Below are 20,986 nucleotides of genomic sequence, written 5' to 3' on the forward strand. Positions count from 1 at the left end.
CACCAGTTAACCTAACCTGCATGTCTTTGGACTGTGGGGGAAACCGGAGCACCCGGAGGAAACCCACGCGGACACGGGGAGAACATGCAAACTCCACACAGAAAGGCCCTCGCCGGCCCCGGGGCTCGAACCCAGGACCTTCTTGCTGTGAGGCGACAGCGCTAACCACTATACCACCGTGCTGCCCTATTTTGGTATGTTTCAAACTAAAATGTTTTCTATTTTTCACACCTGTATTTCGTATTTTTTGTTTTGCACATATTAAACGAATTGTACTGTACGCAGTGTAGTATGCAGTGTTTGACTTAATCCAAATAATGAGCCAAGATAATGAAATAAGAAAATGTTGATAAAATAAGACTTTAAGATTATTACAATATCATTACACATCACAATATACTTACGTTCATTTAACATAGGCTGACTTACGACCAGATCGGTTTACGACCGGTTAGTCGTAACCAAACGCAGTCGTAAGTTGACGACTACCTGTATTGTGACTATAATCCACAGTTGTGCTAAAGAACAGAGTTGTGCTAAAAGACTTTTGTGCTAAATAACTGGATACCGACTGCAGCAGCGTGCATGTAGGCCTACTCAGTAATAATTATAGATGTAGTTTAAAAAAATCTGAATATATGATAAAGTTTCACACAAAAACCCATACAAAAATACTTTTGCAAGGACTTATTTCAATTTTTGAACTCAAAATAAGAAGCAGCCTTTATTTGTCACAGACTGTATACATTACAGCACAGTGAAATCCTTTTCTTCTCAGGCAAATCACATTAATGAGTTCTAACATGATTGTTTCTGTAGTAACAGCTCATTCACTTGTATGACAGACACTGTACATAATTTCTAAAATAAATATTAAAAACACTGTTATTTAACAAAGATGGATATAATAATCGATGTGATGACGTTTTCTCTGAAGAGACATTCAGGTAACATTTATGGAAGGAGTCTCCAGTATCAGCAGTGTCAGGAACAATCAGAGCTTTAACTTTAAAAGGTGCTGACTGCAAAGTCATCTGAAATTTTCAAAAAAAAAAATTATTGTACAAAACATTTTCCTCTGTCTCACAAGAACAGGATCATGTGGACGAGATGTAATCATTTTGATGTCCTGAGGGTCGCTTTTCTCCATTTTGGGACAGTTTTCCTTCTTCCTGATGTAAATAGTATGGCCCTACGGAAACAGCCGAACACGAGGAGCTTGAACTAATTATCATAACTATGGAACTACATCACACCAAGATGGCGACGTGCAGAAAACATTGTGACTCTGCATCGACCTCGGAGAGTTTTGAGTCGCAGGGATGTAATTTGTGGTTGACATTTGTGAATTGATCCGTGAAATAAAAGATGAATATATCTTTTCTCTGTGACTGCTTTTGTGTTATCGTTTCTTTCTTTGTAAGATCAAAACTTTGTGTATAACTCCAGATTCACTACCATGGAGTCGAGCCCATGCATTTTAAGGCTAAGATAGCTAAGCACTAGCGAGAATGATTTAGTTATCGGTCCAGAAAAATGGTAAGTCATCTAACCTTGCTCTATTTTGCAGTTGCACTCACTAAGCAGGCTTTCCTTTTCTTCTGGCTTTTAGCTGGAGGGAGAGCGGAATCCACCATGTTTCCCCACGCCGACTTGTTTTGGTTACAAGTAGGTCAAACACGCCCCACAATGGTCACGTGATATTGTTGCTCGCTTGCTTCAGCAATCTCCGGAATCGTAAAATGCGGGATGCTTTTTATCTCGGCAAAACATTTAAACACAGGATACACAGTGTGAGTGTGCATCAGCAAAACATTTAAAAACTCCAACAGCAATAGAAATAGAACATTTCACCCAGAATTCAACTTTGCACTCAGAACCTTTCAGTAACTTTAGGTTTTTCTGCCACAGGAATGTCTTCATGATAGATGGCTTTGTGCTTAGCAATTTCTCAATAACATGAAAAACTGGGTTTTTTGTTGTTTTAATCTTAATAATTTTATGTGAAAGAAAGAAAAAAGAGATACTAGTGAAGGAAGTAATGTTTATACTGTAGCTGCTTGAAGAACTGACCTGTTTTGTGGACATTTCAAAATTAAATGTAAAATAAAAGGTGATATTCATTAATAAATAAAAAATTGCAATCATAGGCCAGTGTTCGAAATACCCGTCTGCATTTTGCAGAATGATTTTCAAGATTTGCAGAAGAAAAATGAAACAACCTGCAGTTTTGCAGAATGAAAAAATCAGGCTCGGGATTCAATGGTTCTCAATTTAGCAAACTAGCGGCGCTGTAAATAAACTGAAACCTGCGCCGCGCGAACCTGACAGCGTTTTCCAGGTCAAAGTTGAGCAATATTTACGTAATACCGAAGAAAGGCGACAACAACCAAATAAGGGCAGTTGCCATTTTCCGATGTAAGATTTTGTCACTTTTAATACCCGCCGGGAGGACCCGACAAATACCTCGGCAGTGTTCAGCAGTTTCCGCCATGCATCTCCCAGAATTCAATGTGGCACAACAAACATGGCTCCCAAGAAGAGGATTGTTTCTTCGGGGCAAGAGTCCGACAAAAACGCCAAGAAAACAAGGACGATTTTGTCGTATCTCGGCAAGACCGGCAGCCAGCGTGGCTCCAACAACAACAGCGACAGATCGCGCATCCGCGAGGGTGACAAAAATGAAGATGGTCGCTGCTGACTAGTTCTTATCTTGCATACATATATATTGGTAAATTGTATAGGTTTGTATATATTGTATTGTTGAATCATGCAAAATTATACTGATGATATATCCCTTTTGAAGACAGCAAAAGTATTTTACCTTTATTTATAGATACTTTTGAATATTTTGTTTTCTCATACCAAGCTACACTAATACATGTTTTGTGTACATGTTCTATTTTTTTTTTTACTAGTGCTGTCTTGCCTGTGGTGCAGACTAGCACAAAGTAAAACAGTTGCCCTGTAAGAGAAAGCTCATAGGTTCAGTTCTGTAGCTCTCAGTAGTTCTGTAGCTCTCAGTTCTGCCATGATTAGTTTGTACCCAGTTCTCTGTTGTTAGTTTAGAGCAGTGAAGCCCCTGCAGTCGTTCTCAGTTCAGTTCATGACCTTGCACTTTAGAAGCCAGGCAAACACAATGAACCCAAATGTCTTTCCATTTGCCAGTTGGGTTTTATTCCATAATGGCATCAATTCTTTGCATCATCGTAAGATGTAACAGAGTGTAGAATTGAAACCTTGCTTTCAATTTAAAACTACAGGTTGCAGATGCAAACACTGTGAATGAAGTACATTTTGGGTAACAATCTATTGTTCAAGTTAGAAACTTAATCTTGACAAAATGTAACATGACGTGTAACATGAAAATGAATGTTTTGTTCCTTGAAGAACAGTTGTGTTCTATTTTTTATTGTGGTGATGCCTTTATTAGTATGTTGTGTGGAAGGATAATGTGTGGGTGTGATAACTAGTACATTTATGAATTAGTTGGTATACTTCAAGTTGTAGTAGCCTGTAGTGTCAGGGCGAGGGGGATGAAAGACCTGTGGAGGTATCATGGAATGATAACTTTGCAGCAGAGAAGGATCTGTGAAGATTGAACTTAAAAATAGAGTGAGAGAATAAAGAATTACAGTAATGCTATGAGTTGTAAAGCTAGATATGATGTAAATATAGGCATTATTAGGTTGAGAAGGGTGTAGTATGGAGGCTTGTGCATTTGCAGAAAATATTTCCAAATTGCAGAACAAAATTGACATTCTGCAATATTGCTGAACACTGGAAAAAAGTATTTCGACCACTGTAGGCAAATTGTTGTTTTATAAAGAAAAATAAAACGCTCCAGGATGTTCTGTTCAAGGAATGTGTGTGTGTGAGTGTTTAGTCTATGTCTATTTCTTATCTAGAGTGTTTATACTGTTTATTTCAGTTATTCTATTTTTATTTATTGCATTGCCTGTTTGCACCGTGGGTCAGAGAGGACTAAAATTTCATCTGTGCTGTATGTTGAGCATGTATAGCATATTTGACAATAAAGTTGGCTTGACTTGATAATTATTTATTGTAAATATAAAGGATTTCTTATAAATAATTCATAAAAACATGACAGTAGAATTGTTCATACTGAAGATCCTATGTTTAGAATTCTTGTACGCTTGTAGGGATTTACAGAATTACAACTGAGTTTTACATTGAACATTGTGCAGGTAGAGAAACTGACTTGGAATGGAAATAAGATAGGAAAACCATCAAAAGGGTTTGACAATATATTTAATCTCCCATCGTTGTCCTGAGCAGTTTTGAAGAACAAGAGCATGATGATCTATTTGCACACATCTGTTTGTGTTTCGGTTGCGCAGTTGACCACCCTGCAATCAAAAGAGCAATGATGAGTATAGTCGAGAAAATGCTTACATTTGTAGGCAATTATTTTGTCTAGTTTAATGACCGTTAATTTACCTACAGTTCATTTTAATTTTTCTTTTCTAAAAGTTCTAACAATATGACACCACTAAATGCATTAAACAACAGCCTCAGTAAACTGTAATTATATTTTTTTAAATAGAATTTGGTAATGTTTATAGATATATATATGATACCCATTTAAATTTAAATATTTTTAAAATGGTTTCTATCTGTTTAAAGGTAGACTATTTTTCAAGTGTAAGTCATAAAAAGAATTTTCACCGACACCCAATTATTTTTGTTTAGTGGATCGAAAGCTACTGAATTTGAATCACAGATTTCCAATGTTTAGGTTTTTAAAAAATAGAACAATTAATGAATTTAGGGCCATGTGGCCTTAAATTCCCCACTATTTTTTCCTGCTTCACCATGACCCAATTCAAGCTAGTACGTCATGCATCACCTGGTGGGCTTTCCCTATTCACACAAGGCATTGTGGGATACAAATTTGAGGCAGGAGAGAAAAATGTAGGATGCGAGTGTATGAATGAAACGTGAAAGACCGACTACAATAACGGAAAGTGAGAAGAAAAGACGTAATGTTATATACGAAGGAAAGGAAACACAGGCCCAAACTAATAAATATCGGCGGTCAGCAAGCACCTCGGTGTGATCAGGGTTCGTTTAGTGACAGAATGATGGAACTGTCAGTGCATGATCAAAGGTAAACATGAAGATGGCAATAATGCAACACTGTGGATGCCAGCTGCCGTAAAACCTAAAAGATGAAGATGATGACGACTAAGGTAAGCATGCGCATGCGCACACAAACTTCCTCTGCCTGCTTGACTGCACGAAGCAAGCAATTTATTTGCTCAGGAATCCCCTCAAATTAAATAACTTCCCAGCCACAGAATGGCCTGGTTTTTTTGAGATATTACAGAAATACACATCACAATGGCCAAATTTCAGAGGGAACTAAATTTCACCGATTTTATGAAATCGAAAGGCCGTCTACTTTTAACTTTGTATTTGTTACATGTATGATTTATATTACACAAAAGCTAATATTATTCTATCTACATTCACTGGATATGAGCAATCACGTGCTCTGATTGGCTACTCTACTACTAAGATATCAGTTCATATACCGAGTAGAGAAAAACAAAATGGTGGAGCACATCAAGTCAGATATATCACTTTATCAAGTATTTAAAAGAAACAGAGACGGAGAAAGGAATATAGTCCCCCCCAATATCTCCTGTTCCACACTCCAGCCAAGTTGGTCGTGGTAATGCACCCTTAAGTTGGTTTACCAACCACCAAATAACCCTGAAGAAGAAGAAAAAACGGCGGAGCATGTTACTGAACCAACCGAGGACGAAATAAAAACTCTACCTGAACCCCCCCCCCCCCCCCCCCAAAAAAAAAAGCAACAAAATATGGAATGAAAGTATTTGATGGTAAGAAGATATTTTTATTTTTCAATAATTATTATTATAGCATTTTTTCACAAATTGCTCCGGTCATTTCACCGGTTTGTTTAAATTCTAAGTGGAGATGATTCTGTCGGACATTTAGTATAAACTTTCTATTTATCGAATTTGCAAAAAAATAAAAAATAAAAATGCTCAGTTTCTCAAAATCCAGTGAATGTGGATAGAATAAAACAGTTATTCCACTCAATCTCATTGTACATGGTTTATAGCTAACTCAGTGCTATGCTCCTCGTCAGCTGTCATCTCATATACGACTCGATTTCGCGGAATAACTGAAATATTTCTATATTTATTACTGCTAACAAAGTAAGAACCCACATAAAATAATGATAATAAAATTATGATGATGAGCCACAAATACACTTAAAATGACCATCTGCAAAATTTGAAACTAAATGTGTTCTTGTCCCTGGGTTGTTGCCCTTCATGGTACATTTTTTTGGAACTTTAATATGCATTTTTCAATATGAACTCGGGATTACAGTACCTTTAACACCTCTCTAGACTTACATACTAAGATACATGCTAAAGATTAAAAAAAAGGTGCATAAAATTCTTGCAGGGTTATTAAATTGCAAAAACATAAGAAGTAGCAAACACTCAGATTAATGATTTACAGCACCTGTTTAAAATCCCAGTAAAAGCTCATATTCTTCGTCAGTGCCTCTTTGCATGGGTATAAACCAGGCACATTTCCTGTTCCAGGATCCACCAGACACCTGTTGTCATTGTATTTATGAGACTTGATCCCACCTATGTACAATTCGCCGCTTTCTCGGTAAAAGGTATTCTGTTAAAACAGAGAGATCCGTGTTTGTACGCCAGTGGGGTGTGTGTGTGTGCAGAGTGACAAGTGATGATTGTTGTACAGATTGACAGGTGCAGCTATCTGACAGGTACTCACCTGAGGACCATAATAGTGGCATCCATAAGCGATAGGAATATGACCTGGTACAGCACCTTGATCCACAGCTGTGTATCTAAATTTGTCATCTTTAAGGTGAAAAATATAAGGATGAATTTAATGAAAAATAGACTTGAAATATTCAAAATATTAAGACTTATTTTGGATGCATTTTGGCCACTGACACATAACTCTTAAGCTTAAAAGTGTCATAGTCTCATGCTTCCTCAAGGAGTAAAGCTCCAGTTGTAATTCCTTCCATTGACTTTGAAATGTTTGTATGTAACTGTGGTGAGGCATTTAAGAGACACAAGTACACAAGTAACAAGCACTCGGTGAAAATGTGAATTTAATTGCATTTAATCTAAACCTTAAAGGAACCTTAAGTTTAGTAGTGTCTTTAAGTTACCTTTAAAACCAGCTCTTAAATTTCGTAGTGTATTTAGAGTTGTGCTCAGAAGTTTACATACAGTGACATGAATGTCATCTTGGATATAAATGTCATGGCAATATTTGGGCTTTTAGTAATTTCTTTGAACTGTTCTTTTTCTGTGGCAGAATGATTGTACAGCATACATCTTTAATGAAAAAAAAAACCCACTAGAATTTGGTGCACAAGTTTTAATTTTCTTTGGGTTTTCTGAAATCAACACAGGGTAAAAATTATACAACCCCGATTCCAAAAAAGTTGGGACAAAGTACAAATTGTAAATAAAAACGGAATGCAATGATGTGGAAGTTTCAAAATTCCATATTTTATTCAGAATAGAACATAGATGACATATCAAATGTTTAAACTGAGAAAATGTATCATTTAAAGAGAAAAATTAGGTGATTTTAAATTTCATGACAACAACACATCTCAAAAAAGTTGGGACAAGGCCATGTTTACCACTGTGAGACATCCCCTTTTCTCTTTACAACAGTCTGTAAACGTCTGGGGACTGAGGAGACAAGTTGCTCAAGTTTAGGGATAGGAATGTTAACCCATTCTTGTCTAATGTAGGATTCTAGTTGCTCAACTGTCTTAGGTCTTTTTTGTCGTATCTTCCGTTTTATGATGCGCCAAATGTTTTCTATGGGTGAAAGATCTGGACTGCAGGCTGGACAGTTCAGTACCTGGACCCTTCTTCTACGCAGCTATAATGCTGTAATTGATGCAGTATGTGGTTTGGCATTGTCATGTTGGAAAATGCAAGGTCTTCCCTGGAAGAGACGTCATCTGGATGGGAGCATATGTTGCTCTAGAACCTGGATATACCTTTCAGCATTGATGGTGTCTTTCCAGATGTGTAAGCTGCCCATGCCACACGCACTAATGCAACCCCATACCATCAGAGATGCAGGCTTCTGAACTGAGCGCTGATAACAACTTGGGTCGTCCTTCTCCTCTTTAGTCCGAATGACACGGCATCCCTGATTTCCATAAAGAACTTCAAATTTTGATTCGTCTGACCACAGAACAGTTTTCCACTTTGCCACATTCCATTTTAAATGAGCCTTGGCCCAGAGAAGACGTCTGCGCTTCTGGATCATGTTTAGATACGGCTTCTTCTTTGAACTATAGAGTTTTAGCTGGCAACGGCGGATGGCACGGTGAATTGTGTTCACAGGTAATGTTGTCTGGAAATATTCCTGAGCCCATTTTGTGATTTCCAATACAGAAGCATGCCTGCATGTGATGCAGTGCCGTCTAAGGGCCCGAAGATCACGGGCACCCAGTATGGTTTTCTGGCCTTGACCCTTACGCACAGAAATTCTTCCAGATTCTCTGAATCTTTTGATGATATTATGCACTGTAGTGATGATATGTTCAAACTCTTTGCAATTTTACACTGTCGAACTCCTTTCTGATATTGCTCCACTATTTGTCGGCGCAGAGTTAGGGGGATTGGTGATCCTCTTCCTATCTTTACTTCTGAGAGCTGCTGCCACTCCAAGATGCTCTTTTTATACCCAGTCATGTTAATGACCTATTGCCAATTGACCTAATGAGTTGCAATTTTGTCCTCCAGCTGTTTCTTTTTTGTACCTTTAACTTTTCCAGCCTCTTATTGCCCCTGTCCCAACTTTTTTGAGATGTGTTGCTGTCATGAAATTTCAAATGAGCCAATATTTGGCATGAAATTTCAAAAAGTCTCACTTTCGACATTTGATATGTTGTCTATGTTCTATTGTGAATACAATATCAGTTTTTGAGATTTGTAAATTATTGCATTCCGTTTTTATTTACAATTTGTACTTTCTCCCAACTTTTTTGGAATCGGGGTTGTACATGCAAGGTCAAACATTTACATACACTCACTCACATTATTAATTCAGAGGTGCTGAAACTTCTGAAATGTCTCTTATCTTGCCAAGACTGAGGTCTCTTAACTTCCTGTTAGTGATCATGATTGACTACAGCTGGTAGCTTCTCTGTGCCTTCATGAAAAGGGTTTGTTTACAGCACTCATTGAATTGACCAACACACAGTAAAATGGGAAAGTCCAAGGAGCTCAGTGCAGATCTGAGAAAGAGGATCACAGATATACACAACTCCAGAATGTCTCTTGGAGCCATGTCTAAACAACTGCAAATTCCAAGATCTGTCCAAACAATTGCATCCAAGTTATTTTGAGGTGCAGTCACTTTGCCAAGCCACTTTGCTTCAAGAAAACCCAAACTGTCACCCTCAGCTGAAAGGAAATTGGTTTGGATGGTCAGGAATAATCTGGGAACCACCATGGCACAGCCCTGCCATGAACTGGAAGCTGATGGATCACTGTCTACAGTTCAGATCACCATGGACTAAGAGGCTGCTATCCAAGAAATAACCCCCTGCTCCAAAATTGACACCTTCAAGCTTAACTAAAGTTTGAAGCTGACCACACAGACAAAGAAAAAGCCTTCTGGAGGAAAGCTGTATGGTCAGATGAGACAAAGATTGAGTTGTTTGGCCACAATGACCACCATGTACAGAGGAACACTGTACCAGCTGGTGTTGGTGTTGGTAGGATCATCATGCTCTGGGGCTGTTTTGCTGCTAGTGGAGCACAAAGTGGATGGAATAATGAAGGAGGAGGACTACCTCGGAATTTTTCAGCATAAACCATCAGAAATTTGAACATGACTTGGGAGTTACAACAGGACAATGAACCCAAACACGCATCAGAGCTGGTTGTGGAGGATAAAGCAGGCTAACATTAAACTTAAAACAAGTCCTGACTTCAGCCTTATTGAAAATATATGGACCATGCTTATAAGTCGAGTCCATGCCATGAAAAAAAAATGCAATTGAACTCTACCAATTCTACCATGAAGAGTTGTGAAATATCCAATCAGAATTCTGTACAAGCTTGTTGATGGTAAACAAAAATGTTTGGTCAAGATGAATCTTGCGAAGAGACATTTTACCCAAATATTACGTGTGTGACCCTGTATGTATAATTTTGACTGTGTTGATTTCAGAAAACGGCGGCACGGTGGTGTAGTGGTTAACGCTGTCGCCTCACAGCAAGAAGGTCCGGGATTGAGCCCCGTGGCCGGCGAGGGCCTTTCTGTGCGGAGTTTGCATGTTCTCCCCGTGTCCGCGTGGGTTTCCTCCGGGTGCTCCGGTGTCCTCCACAGTCCAAAGACATGCAGGTTAGGTTAACTGGTGACTCTAAATTGACCGTAGGTGTGAATGTGAGTGTGAATGGTTGTCTGTGTCTATGTGTCAGCCCTGTGATGACCTGGCGACTTGTCCAGGGTGTACCCCACCTTTTGCCCGTAGTCAGCAGGGATAGGCTCCAGCTTGCCTGCAACCCTGTAGAACAGGATAAAGCGGCTAGAGATAATGAGATGAGATGAGATTTCAGAAAACCCAAAGAAAATTAAAACTTGTGCACCAAATTCTAGTGTTTTTTTTAATTAAAGATGTATGCTGTACAATCATTCTGCCACAGAAAAAGAACAGTTCAAATAAATTACTGAAAGCCCAAATATTGCCATGACATTCATATCCAAGATGACATTCATGTCACTGTATGTAAACTTCTGACCACAACTGTAAGTTACCTTTAAGACCAACCCTTAAATTTATTTTAAAGATATCTTAAAGCTGTCAATTAGATGCAGATATTCTTAGATTTTTTTTATGACTCATGGGAGAGTAAAATTGAAACAGGAAGTGCAGTATAACTTGATTAAAGACAATTAACATCAAAATGCTTTCAAAATTCTTCCAACCAGTGGCAGCTGGTAGTCTTTCAAACAGGGGAGGCTGGTCGGTTATGATATTTCCAGATTTTAAAAGAGAAAAGAAAAAAACACATCAATTTTGCCCATACTCTTGCCTCTGATCTGGCTGATTGTTGGCAGGGTCACAAACTGTGAAATAACAGGTTCTTTTGGCCCATTAGCCTACTGTCCAATATACATGATGGTGGATGTTGGGGGGGGATATATTTTAACATTTTATATTTAAAAATTGTGGCATGTTGTTTAAAAATTGATCATTATTGAAAGCAGCTCTTTGTCAGGAACTTCAGCAGTAGAGCTGGGTGCCACACATTTCATTCAATGACACTTTCCCTATATTTTACTTATTTTGACTGAGAAATGTTTTATTGACAATTTTGATAACCCTTCACTTTTAATCCAGGTCTGTAATGTGAAATGTTTTCGGCTGTGTTTTTGTTTAAAAATGTTTTCCAAATTGTAGCTGTGTTTAATTCGTATCCAGAAAAATATATATTCCAATATAATATACTGAGCATAAACATTTTAAATAGATTCTATATTTTTGGTCCATCCATGACATATTACTAAAGTAGCCTATTTATTGTTGTTAATGTGGGTCACATGCTGTTAGCCAATTCACTTTCTTGTACCAGGAGAGCTGAAAGGAACGAGTATTATTCCCTACCTTTTTCACCAAGTCAATTTGAGGCGTTGGTCTACCCTGCTCTTTAATTTTAATTTTTTCCTCGAAAGGAAGACTGGCAAATGGCTTCGCCAAAATTAAATCAGCAATGCTTGGCATCCGTGCGCAGCTTTCTTGCTAGCTGACTAGCCCCCTCAAGTTCAAGTTCAGTCACTCAAATATACGAAATTTCTGGAACTAAGATAGCAAACTTGACAACACTATATTTACACTTTATTTACAATGAAAATATATACAAACTAAAAAAGCTGGTAGAAACCGTATGTAATGAATGAAATCGAAATGTAAGCTGATCTCTTACAATACACCTCAGCACTTGCGATTCCGCATGGGACTGAACTGAAATTCACCGCTGCCTGTCTATAGTTGAAACGAGCTGTCAATCAAAAAAAATATCCGGCCGCTTTCACCAATCACCAGTCTCCTCGCGGAAACTGCCATGTCCCTCCCACTGTGAGGCTGGGAGTCCGTGGGGTGGGCATTTTCGCAGTATTTGTCCAATAACCGTCTTGCCTTTTGAGATTGACAAGCGCATAGCTCCCAAATGCCATTGAAGTCCACTGAGGCTGGGAGTCCGTGGGGCGGGCATTTTCGCAGTATTTGTCCAATAACCGTCTTGCATTTTGAGATTGAAAAGCGCATAGCTCCCAAATGCCATTGAAGTCCACTGAGGCTGGGCTGCATCGCGCTGTCACGAGGGGGAAAAACTCATGCACACATTAGGCGAACTGGGGAAAGTTATAAGGGAATGATTTCGCACTGTAGTTGGGTTAAGCACATATATTTCTATGATTCTGGATCTGAAATAGCAATGTTATAAGGTCGGCTATAACATAAGCCTAGCGCAATTCATCCTACACGATGTTCGTCATTTTTAGAGGAGGCTGAGCCTCCCTCGTTGTCTTAGAGCAATCGCCCGTGCTTCCAACCATAGGTCTGAGACTGTTAATAAGTATATATGAATGAAAAGCTTTTCAAATTGCATAATTTTGATCAACATTCTTATGGTAAATGTTTAGTAAATAATATACAGTGGTGCTTGAAAGTTTGTGAACCTTTTAGAATTTTCTACATTTCTCACCCTGTCAGCTTTTAAAGGAAAACTCCGGCGTGAAATGCTTTTTAGGTCTATTTTCGCATTATTGGGAGTGCATAAGTTGGGTTGCTATCACAATCACGTCAATCGGATGTGTTTTGAGAAAATTCGTTTTTTTGTGATTTCAACTGGAAAGCGCTAACACGGCAGTGGCCGGGGCATGTCTTTTTGCCGATACAAAACGCTAGTTTTAAAACCATTGCAAAGCTCAAAACAACATGACAGTTCTGTGGAAGTGAGTGTACGGTTCCTACAAGCAAAACAAGTTGTCCCTGGCTCTGCATGTGCACGGATAGAGTGTGTTAGAAGAGTAAATAAAAATCCAGCGACCTCACCTGAAGTCGGTCTTCCTCAGGTGCCATCTTGAGTGGACAGTCCGTAAAAGTCGAGTGCTGAGTACAGAGCCCATGGTGCATTTCCAGTGGGAATTTTCTCAAAACACATCCGATTGACGTGATTGTGATAGCAACCCAATGTATGCACTCCCAATAATGCGAAAATAGACCTAAAAAGCATTTCACGCTGGAGTTTTCCTTTAAGGACCTAACTTAAATGTTATAATCATTTCAATCAAAGAGTATGCAGATTTTTTTTGCAATAAACTATACATCTGCAACTGGTAAACATTATGACATCATGCTAAATGGAGGAAGGGAAAGTTACAAAATTATTAACCCAATAGCAGAAATGGGGTCACTGGTTTGTGGTGCTATTACTCAACAAGATCTTTGTACTTGGTGATTTCTTTCTTCAAGCAATTTGTTTGTATCACAACTGATTAAGTAAATATGGTTTTAGAGGCTTTTTTAAAATTTTAAGCAGATATTATAATTTTAGAACTTTTCAGAAAGAGAAGACTTACTCCTCCGTAGCCCAAAATGTTGGTCCATGTGTCTAGTTGAGGATAAACGTTCTCCACATACCACTTGAATGGTTTACAGCCTAGTTTCTTTCGGAGTTTCTTTCTTTCTGATGTATCCCCAATATCAATACCATGATCCTGTACGGAGGGAAAAGGCATCACTGACCAGACATTTGTACTGGACAAATCTGACTTGCTAAACTCTCACATGAAAAAGTCTAGAGATAATAATGTTGGGGGATTTTACTTAACTATATGCAATTATACCACAGCGCTGTTGAATTCTCGATTCTGATTCATTTTCACTAACAGCTCGAATAATTGTTCCAGAGGTTTATAACTAGAAGGGCACTCGGTAGGAGTGCGGACCTCTGCCAAGCAACATATTATCAACATCAAAATCACATCACTTGAACTGAGGATAATACTAAAGCTGTCCACCAAATTTCATCCAAGTCTGTTCAGTACTTTTTGAGTTATGTTAGGAACAAGCACAAAAAAAAAAAAAAAAAAATAAATCCTGGATCCAGGGTTTGCATCAAAATCTAATCAATTGTTCCTTGGCCCATGGCTCACCTTTCCACCAAATTTCATCCAAATCCATTCACTACTTTTTGAGTTACATTGGGAACAGCATAAAAACAGAAGCAAAAACATAACCTCCTCAAATAAAGTTGGCAGAGAACATGTGCTCATTCTAAAGCTGTTATTTATGCAGCAAATAATGATTGTGATCAAATAATCATTTGTCCACACAAGGAGAACATTATTTAACATGTAGGACACCCATCAAGGCAGTGGCGGCTGGTAGTCTTTCAAACAGGGGAGGCTGGTTGGTTACGATATTTCCAGATTTTAAAAGAAAAAACATCAATTTTGCCCATACTCTTGCCTCTGATCTGGCTAATCGTTGGCAGCGTCACAAACTGTGAAATAACAGGTTCTTTTGGCCCATTAGCCTACTGTCCAATATACATGATGGTGGTGTTGGGGGGGGGTATATTTTAACATTTTATATTTAAAAATTGTGGCATGTTGTTTAAAAATTGATCATTATTGAAAGCAGCTCTTTGTCAGGAACTTCAGCAGTAGAGCTGGGTGCCACACATTTCATTCAATGACACTTTCCCTATATTTTACTTATTTTGACTGAGAAATGTTTTATTGACAATTTTGATAACCCTTCACTTTTAATCCAGGTCTGTAATGTGAAATGTTTTCGGCTGTGTTTTTGTTTAAAAATGTTTTCCAAATTGTAGCTGTGTTTAATTCGTATCCAGAAAAATATATATTCCAATATAATATACTGAGCATAAACATTTTAAATAGATTCTATATTTTTGGTCCATCCATGACATATTACTAAAGTAGCCTATTTATTGTTGTTAATGTGGGTCACATGCTGTTAGCCAATTCACTTTCTTGTACCAGGAGAGCTGAAAGGAACGAGTATTATTCCCTACCTTTTTCACCAAGTCAATTTGAGGCGTTGGTCTACCCTGCTCTTTAATTTTAATTTTTTCCTCGAAAGGAAGACTGGCAAATGGCTTCGCCAAAATTAAATCAGCAATGCTTGGCATCCGTGCGCAGCTTTCTTGCTAGCTGACTAGCCCCCTCAAGTTCAAGTTCAGTCACTCAAATATACGAAATTTCTGGAACTAAGATAGCAAACTTGACAACAGTATATTTACACTTTATTTACAATGAAAATATATACAAACTAAAAAAGCTGGTAGAAACCGTATGTAATAAATGAAATCGAAATGTAAGCTGATCTCTTACAATACACCACAGCACTTGCGAATCCACATGGGACTGAACTGAGATTCACCGCTGCCTGTCTATAGTTGAAACGAGCTGTCAATCAAAGAAAATATCCGGCCGCTTTCACCAATCACCAGTCTCCTCGCGGAAACTGCCATGTCCCTCCCACTGTGAGGCTGGGAGTCCGTGGGGCGGGTATTTTCGCAGTATTTGTCCAATAACCGTCTTGCATTTTGAGATTGAAAAGCGCAGAGCTCCCAAATGCCATTGAAGTCCACTAAGGCTGGGAGTCCGTGAGACTCCGTGGGCGGGCATTTTCACAGTATTTGTCCAATAATCGTCTTGCATTTTGAGATTGAAAAGCGCAGAGCTCCCAAATGCCATTGAAGTCCACTGAGGCTGGGCTGCATCGCGCTGTCACGAGGGGGAAAAACTCACGCACACATTAAAGTTATAAGGGAATGATTTCGCACTGTAGTTGGGTTGAGCAGATATATTTCTATGATTCTGGATCTTAAATTGCAATGTTATAAGGTTGGCTATAACATAAGCCTAGCGCAATTCATCCTACACAATGTTCGTCATTTTTAGAGGAGGCTGAGCCTCCCTCGTTGTCTTAGAGCAATCGCCCGTGCATCAAGGCCTCTTTGCATGTGTACAAACCAGAGAGACACTTCCTGTCCCAGGATCCACCAGAGTGAGTGAGTAACTGTTTTTAATGCCATGTCAACACCTGAGGCTATATCATGGCAAAAACATTTTTAACAGAAATTACAATTATTTTATAAATAAACGAGACCGTCAATGATGGCGTAGCTCACTCCGGCTCCATCTAGTCCAGAAGGAACGATCTAAAGTGGGCAATCTTGCACAATAAATGTTGCAAGTTACATACATTCTATACAAGCTATATATAGACGCTACAGTGGTGCTTGAAAGTTTGTGAACCCTTTAGAATTTTCTATATTCTGCATAAATATGACCTAAAACATAATCAGATTTTCACACAAGTCCTCAAAGTAGATAAAGAGAACCTAGTTAAACAAATGAGACAAAAATATTATACTTGGTCATTTATTTATTGAGGAAAATGAGCCAATATTACATATGTGTGAGTGGCAAAAGTATGTGAACCTTTGCTTTCAGTATCTGGTGTGTCCCCCTTGTGCAGCAATAACTGCAACTTAACGTTTCTGGTAACTGTTGATCAGTCCTGCACTTAGGAATTTTAGCCCATTCCTCTGTACAGAACAGCTTCAACTCTGGGATGTTGGTGGATTTCCTCACATGAACTGCTTGCTTCAGGTCCTTCCACAACATTTCGATTGGATTAAATTCAGGACTTTGACTTGGCCATTCCAAAACATTAACTTCATTCTTCTTTAACCATTCTTTGGTAGAACGACTTGTGTGCTTAGGGTCGTTGTCTTGCTGCATGACCCGCGTTCAGGGCCGCTGACAGCTTTGGCTGGGCCCGGGACAAAATGCTCTGAATGGGCCCCCCCCGGGCCAACCCCCACACACACCCACCTCTCTTATCCCAGTCTCTACTCACTCCAACCCTTAAATGACAGTTATTCAAAAACCATTCAACCAGTCAACAACCATTTCATTTTAGCATTTCAACATTTTTACAGTTTTAACATTTTAACATTTCCTTAGTCTGCAACTATTCAGGTGCGAAATGCAATGCGCCGGACTTTTGTTGTGGCAAAGTCGTCAATAAGGTCATTGAAGTCCAGCTTTTTCGCAAGTTCGTGCTCTATAGAGAGCATTGCCAGCCCATTGAGCTGAACATGGAAGAACATAGTATACTGTGCGTGCGTACTGTCCAGTGTGAAAAGTAGAGAAGAACACACCGCTCGAGAAACGGCGGGATATGATTGCGGGCTAATGTGAATATTCTTAGCTTCAATCAGATATATGAAACACAATGTTATTAAGCCATTGTGGTTATGAAATGATTCAATGCCCTGTGCGTTTGATATGGTGTTCAGTGTGACTTGCTCTCCCCTCGTTTGTAACATGAATTGCGTGCCGCGCGTTCCTTGGTTGGGGTTACTTTACGGGGCTGGAAAAAGTTGGCTGTGTCTTTAGGGTGACCACCAACATGAGTCTGTAAGTTGGGACACTTGTGTCCAAAAGTGAGGACAAAGGCCCTAAAGTTAGGACACCGTCGCGTTACGGGGGGGGGTAAGAAAAACTTATACAAAAACGTATGAAGTCAATATATATTTATTAACTTGGAACACCTATCAAAAAGAGAAATGTGGAAAATGATGGTCAAGACCATGTCAACAATAAACAAAACATCACTGTAAAGAGCTGTGTCCATCTATAGACACTGAAAAAACAGTCTTTGCCATGCCATAGGCCAACATATTTATTCACTTGAAAATGACCATCAAAAAGAAAAAAAAATGAAAAATCGAAAAATGAGTCAAGAAACATGTAGGCCTACTGTCATTTAGCCTACTATACTGGCCTTGGCTTATCCAGAGGAACTAAACTAAAAACAAAAAATCGTTGTGTTCATTTATGCTCATCCAAAAAATATCAAAAAGAAAAACATGAAAAATGACAGTCAACCATGTCATTTACATTTGGCCTATAACCTTACCTGTCAACGTTTGCAGAGCAGTCTAAACTCCTGTACGAGTGATGGTGTTTAATGGTGTGGAACAATTTAGTCAGCTCAGCAGCCGTGGTTTTGTCATCAATTGGGGTTGGTAGAGCTGGGGCAAAAAATGATGCTAAAGATGACTGTCCAGCACTGCTGGCATTCTCTCTGTGGCGGTCTGTGTCCGTGTGTCTGTCTATCGCACCTTTACCTCTGCTCCCCACATCAATGTCAATGCGACAGAGCTTGCAGAAGGCGAAGTGTTCTCCTTTTTGGCTCTTGCCGACAAAACGATGCTCTAAGCACCAAGCATTTTTAAAGGATGTCTTTCGTTTCGACATGAGTATTGCTCAACAGCATGCGTGCCAACATTCATAGGTTTTTCCGTACAAACATTCGCACTGCGCGCGCAGCTCGGAGGAGCAAAAATCAGTGAATCGCGTGAGCGCAGCTTTTGAGTGACGGCAGCTTCCAGACAATCAGAGGCTGCAGAGGCTCCATCAGCTGCGCGCGCAGCGCGAATGTTTGTATACGAGAAATCCCTGTATCTTTGCCTGTATGTCATCGCAGAATAGCAAGTGTAAATAATGGGCGGGGATTTGTGATGAATGATGCAACGGTGGCGGCTGAGGGTCTGAAATGAGGACAAAATGTAAAAAGTGAGGATACATGACAGACGTCCGGACAGACGGCTCTAGAACCGGACTGTCCGGATGAAATCCGGACGAATGGTCACCTGCTGCATCATCCGAATCTTTTTTAAAATATTTATGCGGTGAGCCCCTGAGTCTCTTGGTTTCTTCCTCTCTTTTTCTGTTTTATTTTCTGTGCTCCTGACTTGTGCATGTTGGCAAATGGCACGCACGCTGATTGTCGAAGCGCTATGATCGAACACTGTCGTTTTTTTCCCCTTAATCAAAGAGTCAGACCAAACCATTTTTGCATTAGGGGTGGTAGGGGGTTCTTGACGCCTTTTTCAAAGACAATCAAGGCAAAAGATCTAGAAATCATTTATTGAATGCAAATATAGTACATTTCTCCCCCAAATCAACACATTTTGAAATGAAATAAAATAATCGCAACTTCATGAGAGCCCAGTTCTGGGCCCGGGACAACATACCCGTTTGTCCCCCCCTGTTGGCGGGCCTGCCCACGTTCTCTTGAGATTCAGTTCATGGACAGATGTCCTGACATTTTCCTTTAGAATTTGCTGGTATCATTCAGAATTAATTGTTCCATCAATGATGGCAAGCCGTCCTGGCCCAGATGGAGCAAAACAAGCCCAAACCATGATACTACCACCACCACCATGTTTCACAGATGGGATAAGGTTCTTATGCTGGAATGCAGTGTTTTCCTTTCTCCAAACAGAACGCTTCTCATTTAAACCAAAAAGTTCTATTTTGGTCTCATCTTTCCACAAAACATTTTTCCAATAGCCTCCTGGCTTGTCCACATGATCTTTAGCAAACTGCAGACGAGCAGCAATGTTCTTTTTGGAGAGCAGTGGCTTTCTCCTTACAACCCTGCCATGCACACCATTGTTGTTCAGTGCTCTCCTGATGCTGGGCTCATGAACATTAACATTAGCCAATGTGAGAGAGGCCTTCAGTTGCTTAGAAGTTACCCTGGGGTCCTTTGTGACCTCGCCGACTATTACACGCCTTGTTCTTGGAGTGATCTTTGTTAGTCGACCACTCCTGGGGAGGGTAACAATGGTCTTGAATTTCCTCCATTTGTACACAATCTGTCTGACTGTGGATTGGTGGAGCCCAAACTCTTTAGAGATGGTTTTGTAACCTTTTCCATCCTGATGAGCATCAACAATGCTTTTTCTGAGGTCCTCAGAAATCTCCTTTGTTCATGCCATGATACACTTCCACAAACATGTGTTGTGAAGATCAGACTTTGATAGATCCATGTTCATTAAATAAAACAGGGTGACCACTCACATCCCATTGATTGAAAACACCTGACTCTAATTTCACCTTCGAATTAACAGCTAATCCTAGAGGTTCACATACTTTTGCCACTCACAGATATGTAATATTGGATCATTTTCCTCAATAAATAAATGACCAAGTATAATATGTTTGTCTCATTTGTTTAACTGGGTTCTCTTTATCTACTTTTAGGACTTGTGTGAAAATCTGATTATGTTTTAGGTCATATTTATACAGAAATATAGAAAATGCTAAAGCGTTCACAAACGTTCAAGGACCACTGTATATACACCCTAGGAATACCAATCTATTTGCCAGAAAGAATCCAAAACGACGAGGAATCGACTGAGAAGAAGCGATTTTTGTTGAACTGCTCATTAAGGCTTAATTAGTCCATAACGTCATTAATAATTGTAATTAAGCAAATCTGGGTAGAAGTTATATGCACCCTAGGTACCCCTACCTTCATGCCAGAAAGCATCAAAATTGCTGGAGAATTGAGAGAACTGATTTGTGTGGAAACTGCTCATTAGGGCTTAATTAGTCCATATCTTCATTATTAATTGCAATTATGTAAATTTGGGTAGAGGTTATATGCCCTCCAGGCAGACCTACCTTCCTGCCAAAAACAATAAAAAAAGGTGAAGAATTGAGAACGAAGAAGTGATTTTTGTGAAATGTGGACGATGCTGGACGGACGACGGTCAGCACATGATGGCATAAACTCATCACCTATCAGCCGGATGAGCTAATCATTAAAAGAAATAAAATTACAAAAATATATAAAATAAATAAAACTAATGAATAAATAACTGAATGAGCTGCTTTAAGAACACGTGAATAGAAACTCAAAGACTTTTGATGATGGCACTTTCTTAAGAACATCATCCAAGGTATTTTCTGAGTAAAAAAAAGTTCTCTTGTGCTGTTTAGCCCAGGGCAGCAGAGTTAAATATGCTTGATTGTCAAGAATGTCTTGCAAAGA

The 20,986-nt window shown here is 39.2% G+C and overlaps 1 protein-coding gene across 2 annotated transcripts in view; it reads right to left on the reverse strand.

The window, feature by feature from the left end:
- Positions 1 to 4,044: 4,044 nt before the first annotated feature.
- Positions 4,045 to 20,986, reverse strand: part of LOC132890946 (probable polypeptide N-acetylgalactosaminyltransferase 8) — a 72,274-nt gene continuing 55,332 nt past the window's right edge. Inside the window, exons 9-13 of one of the 2 annotated variants that reach the window (XM_060928343.1) lie at positions 13,671 to 13,812; positions 8,561 to 8,581; positions 6,811 to 6,878; positions 6,529 to 6,696; positions 4,045 to 4,370 (exon numbers count right to left, since the gene is read on the reverse strand). In XM_060928343.1, coding sequence (XP_060784326.1) covers positions 4,251 to 4,370; positions 6,529 to 6,696; positions 6,811 to 6,878; positions 8,561 to 8,581; positions 13,671 to 13,812 — 519 coding nt within the window. In that variant the 3' untranslated portion in view covers positions 4,045 to 4,250. Of the gene's footprint in view, positions 4,371 to 6,528; positions 6,697 to 6,810; positions 6,900 to 8,560; positions 8,582 to 13,670; positions 13,813 to 20,986 lie in introns of those variants that run through there. The other variant, XM_060928342.1, reaches the window with a different exon arrangement.

This window comes from Neoarius graeffei, chromosome 8 (genome assembly GCF_027579695.1).
Source record: "Neoarius graeffei isolate fNeoGra1 chromosome 8, fNeoGra1.pri, whole genome shotgun sequence".
Taxonomy (NCBI): Eukaryota; Metazoa; Chordata; class Actinopteri; order Siluriformes; family Ariidae; genus Neoarius; species Neoarius graeffei.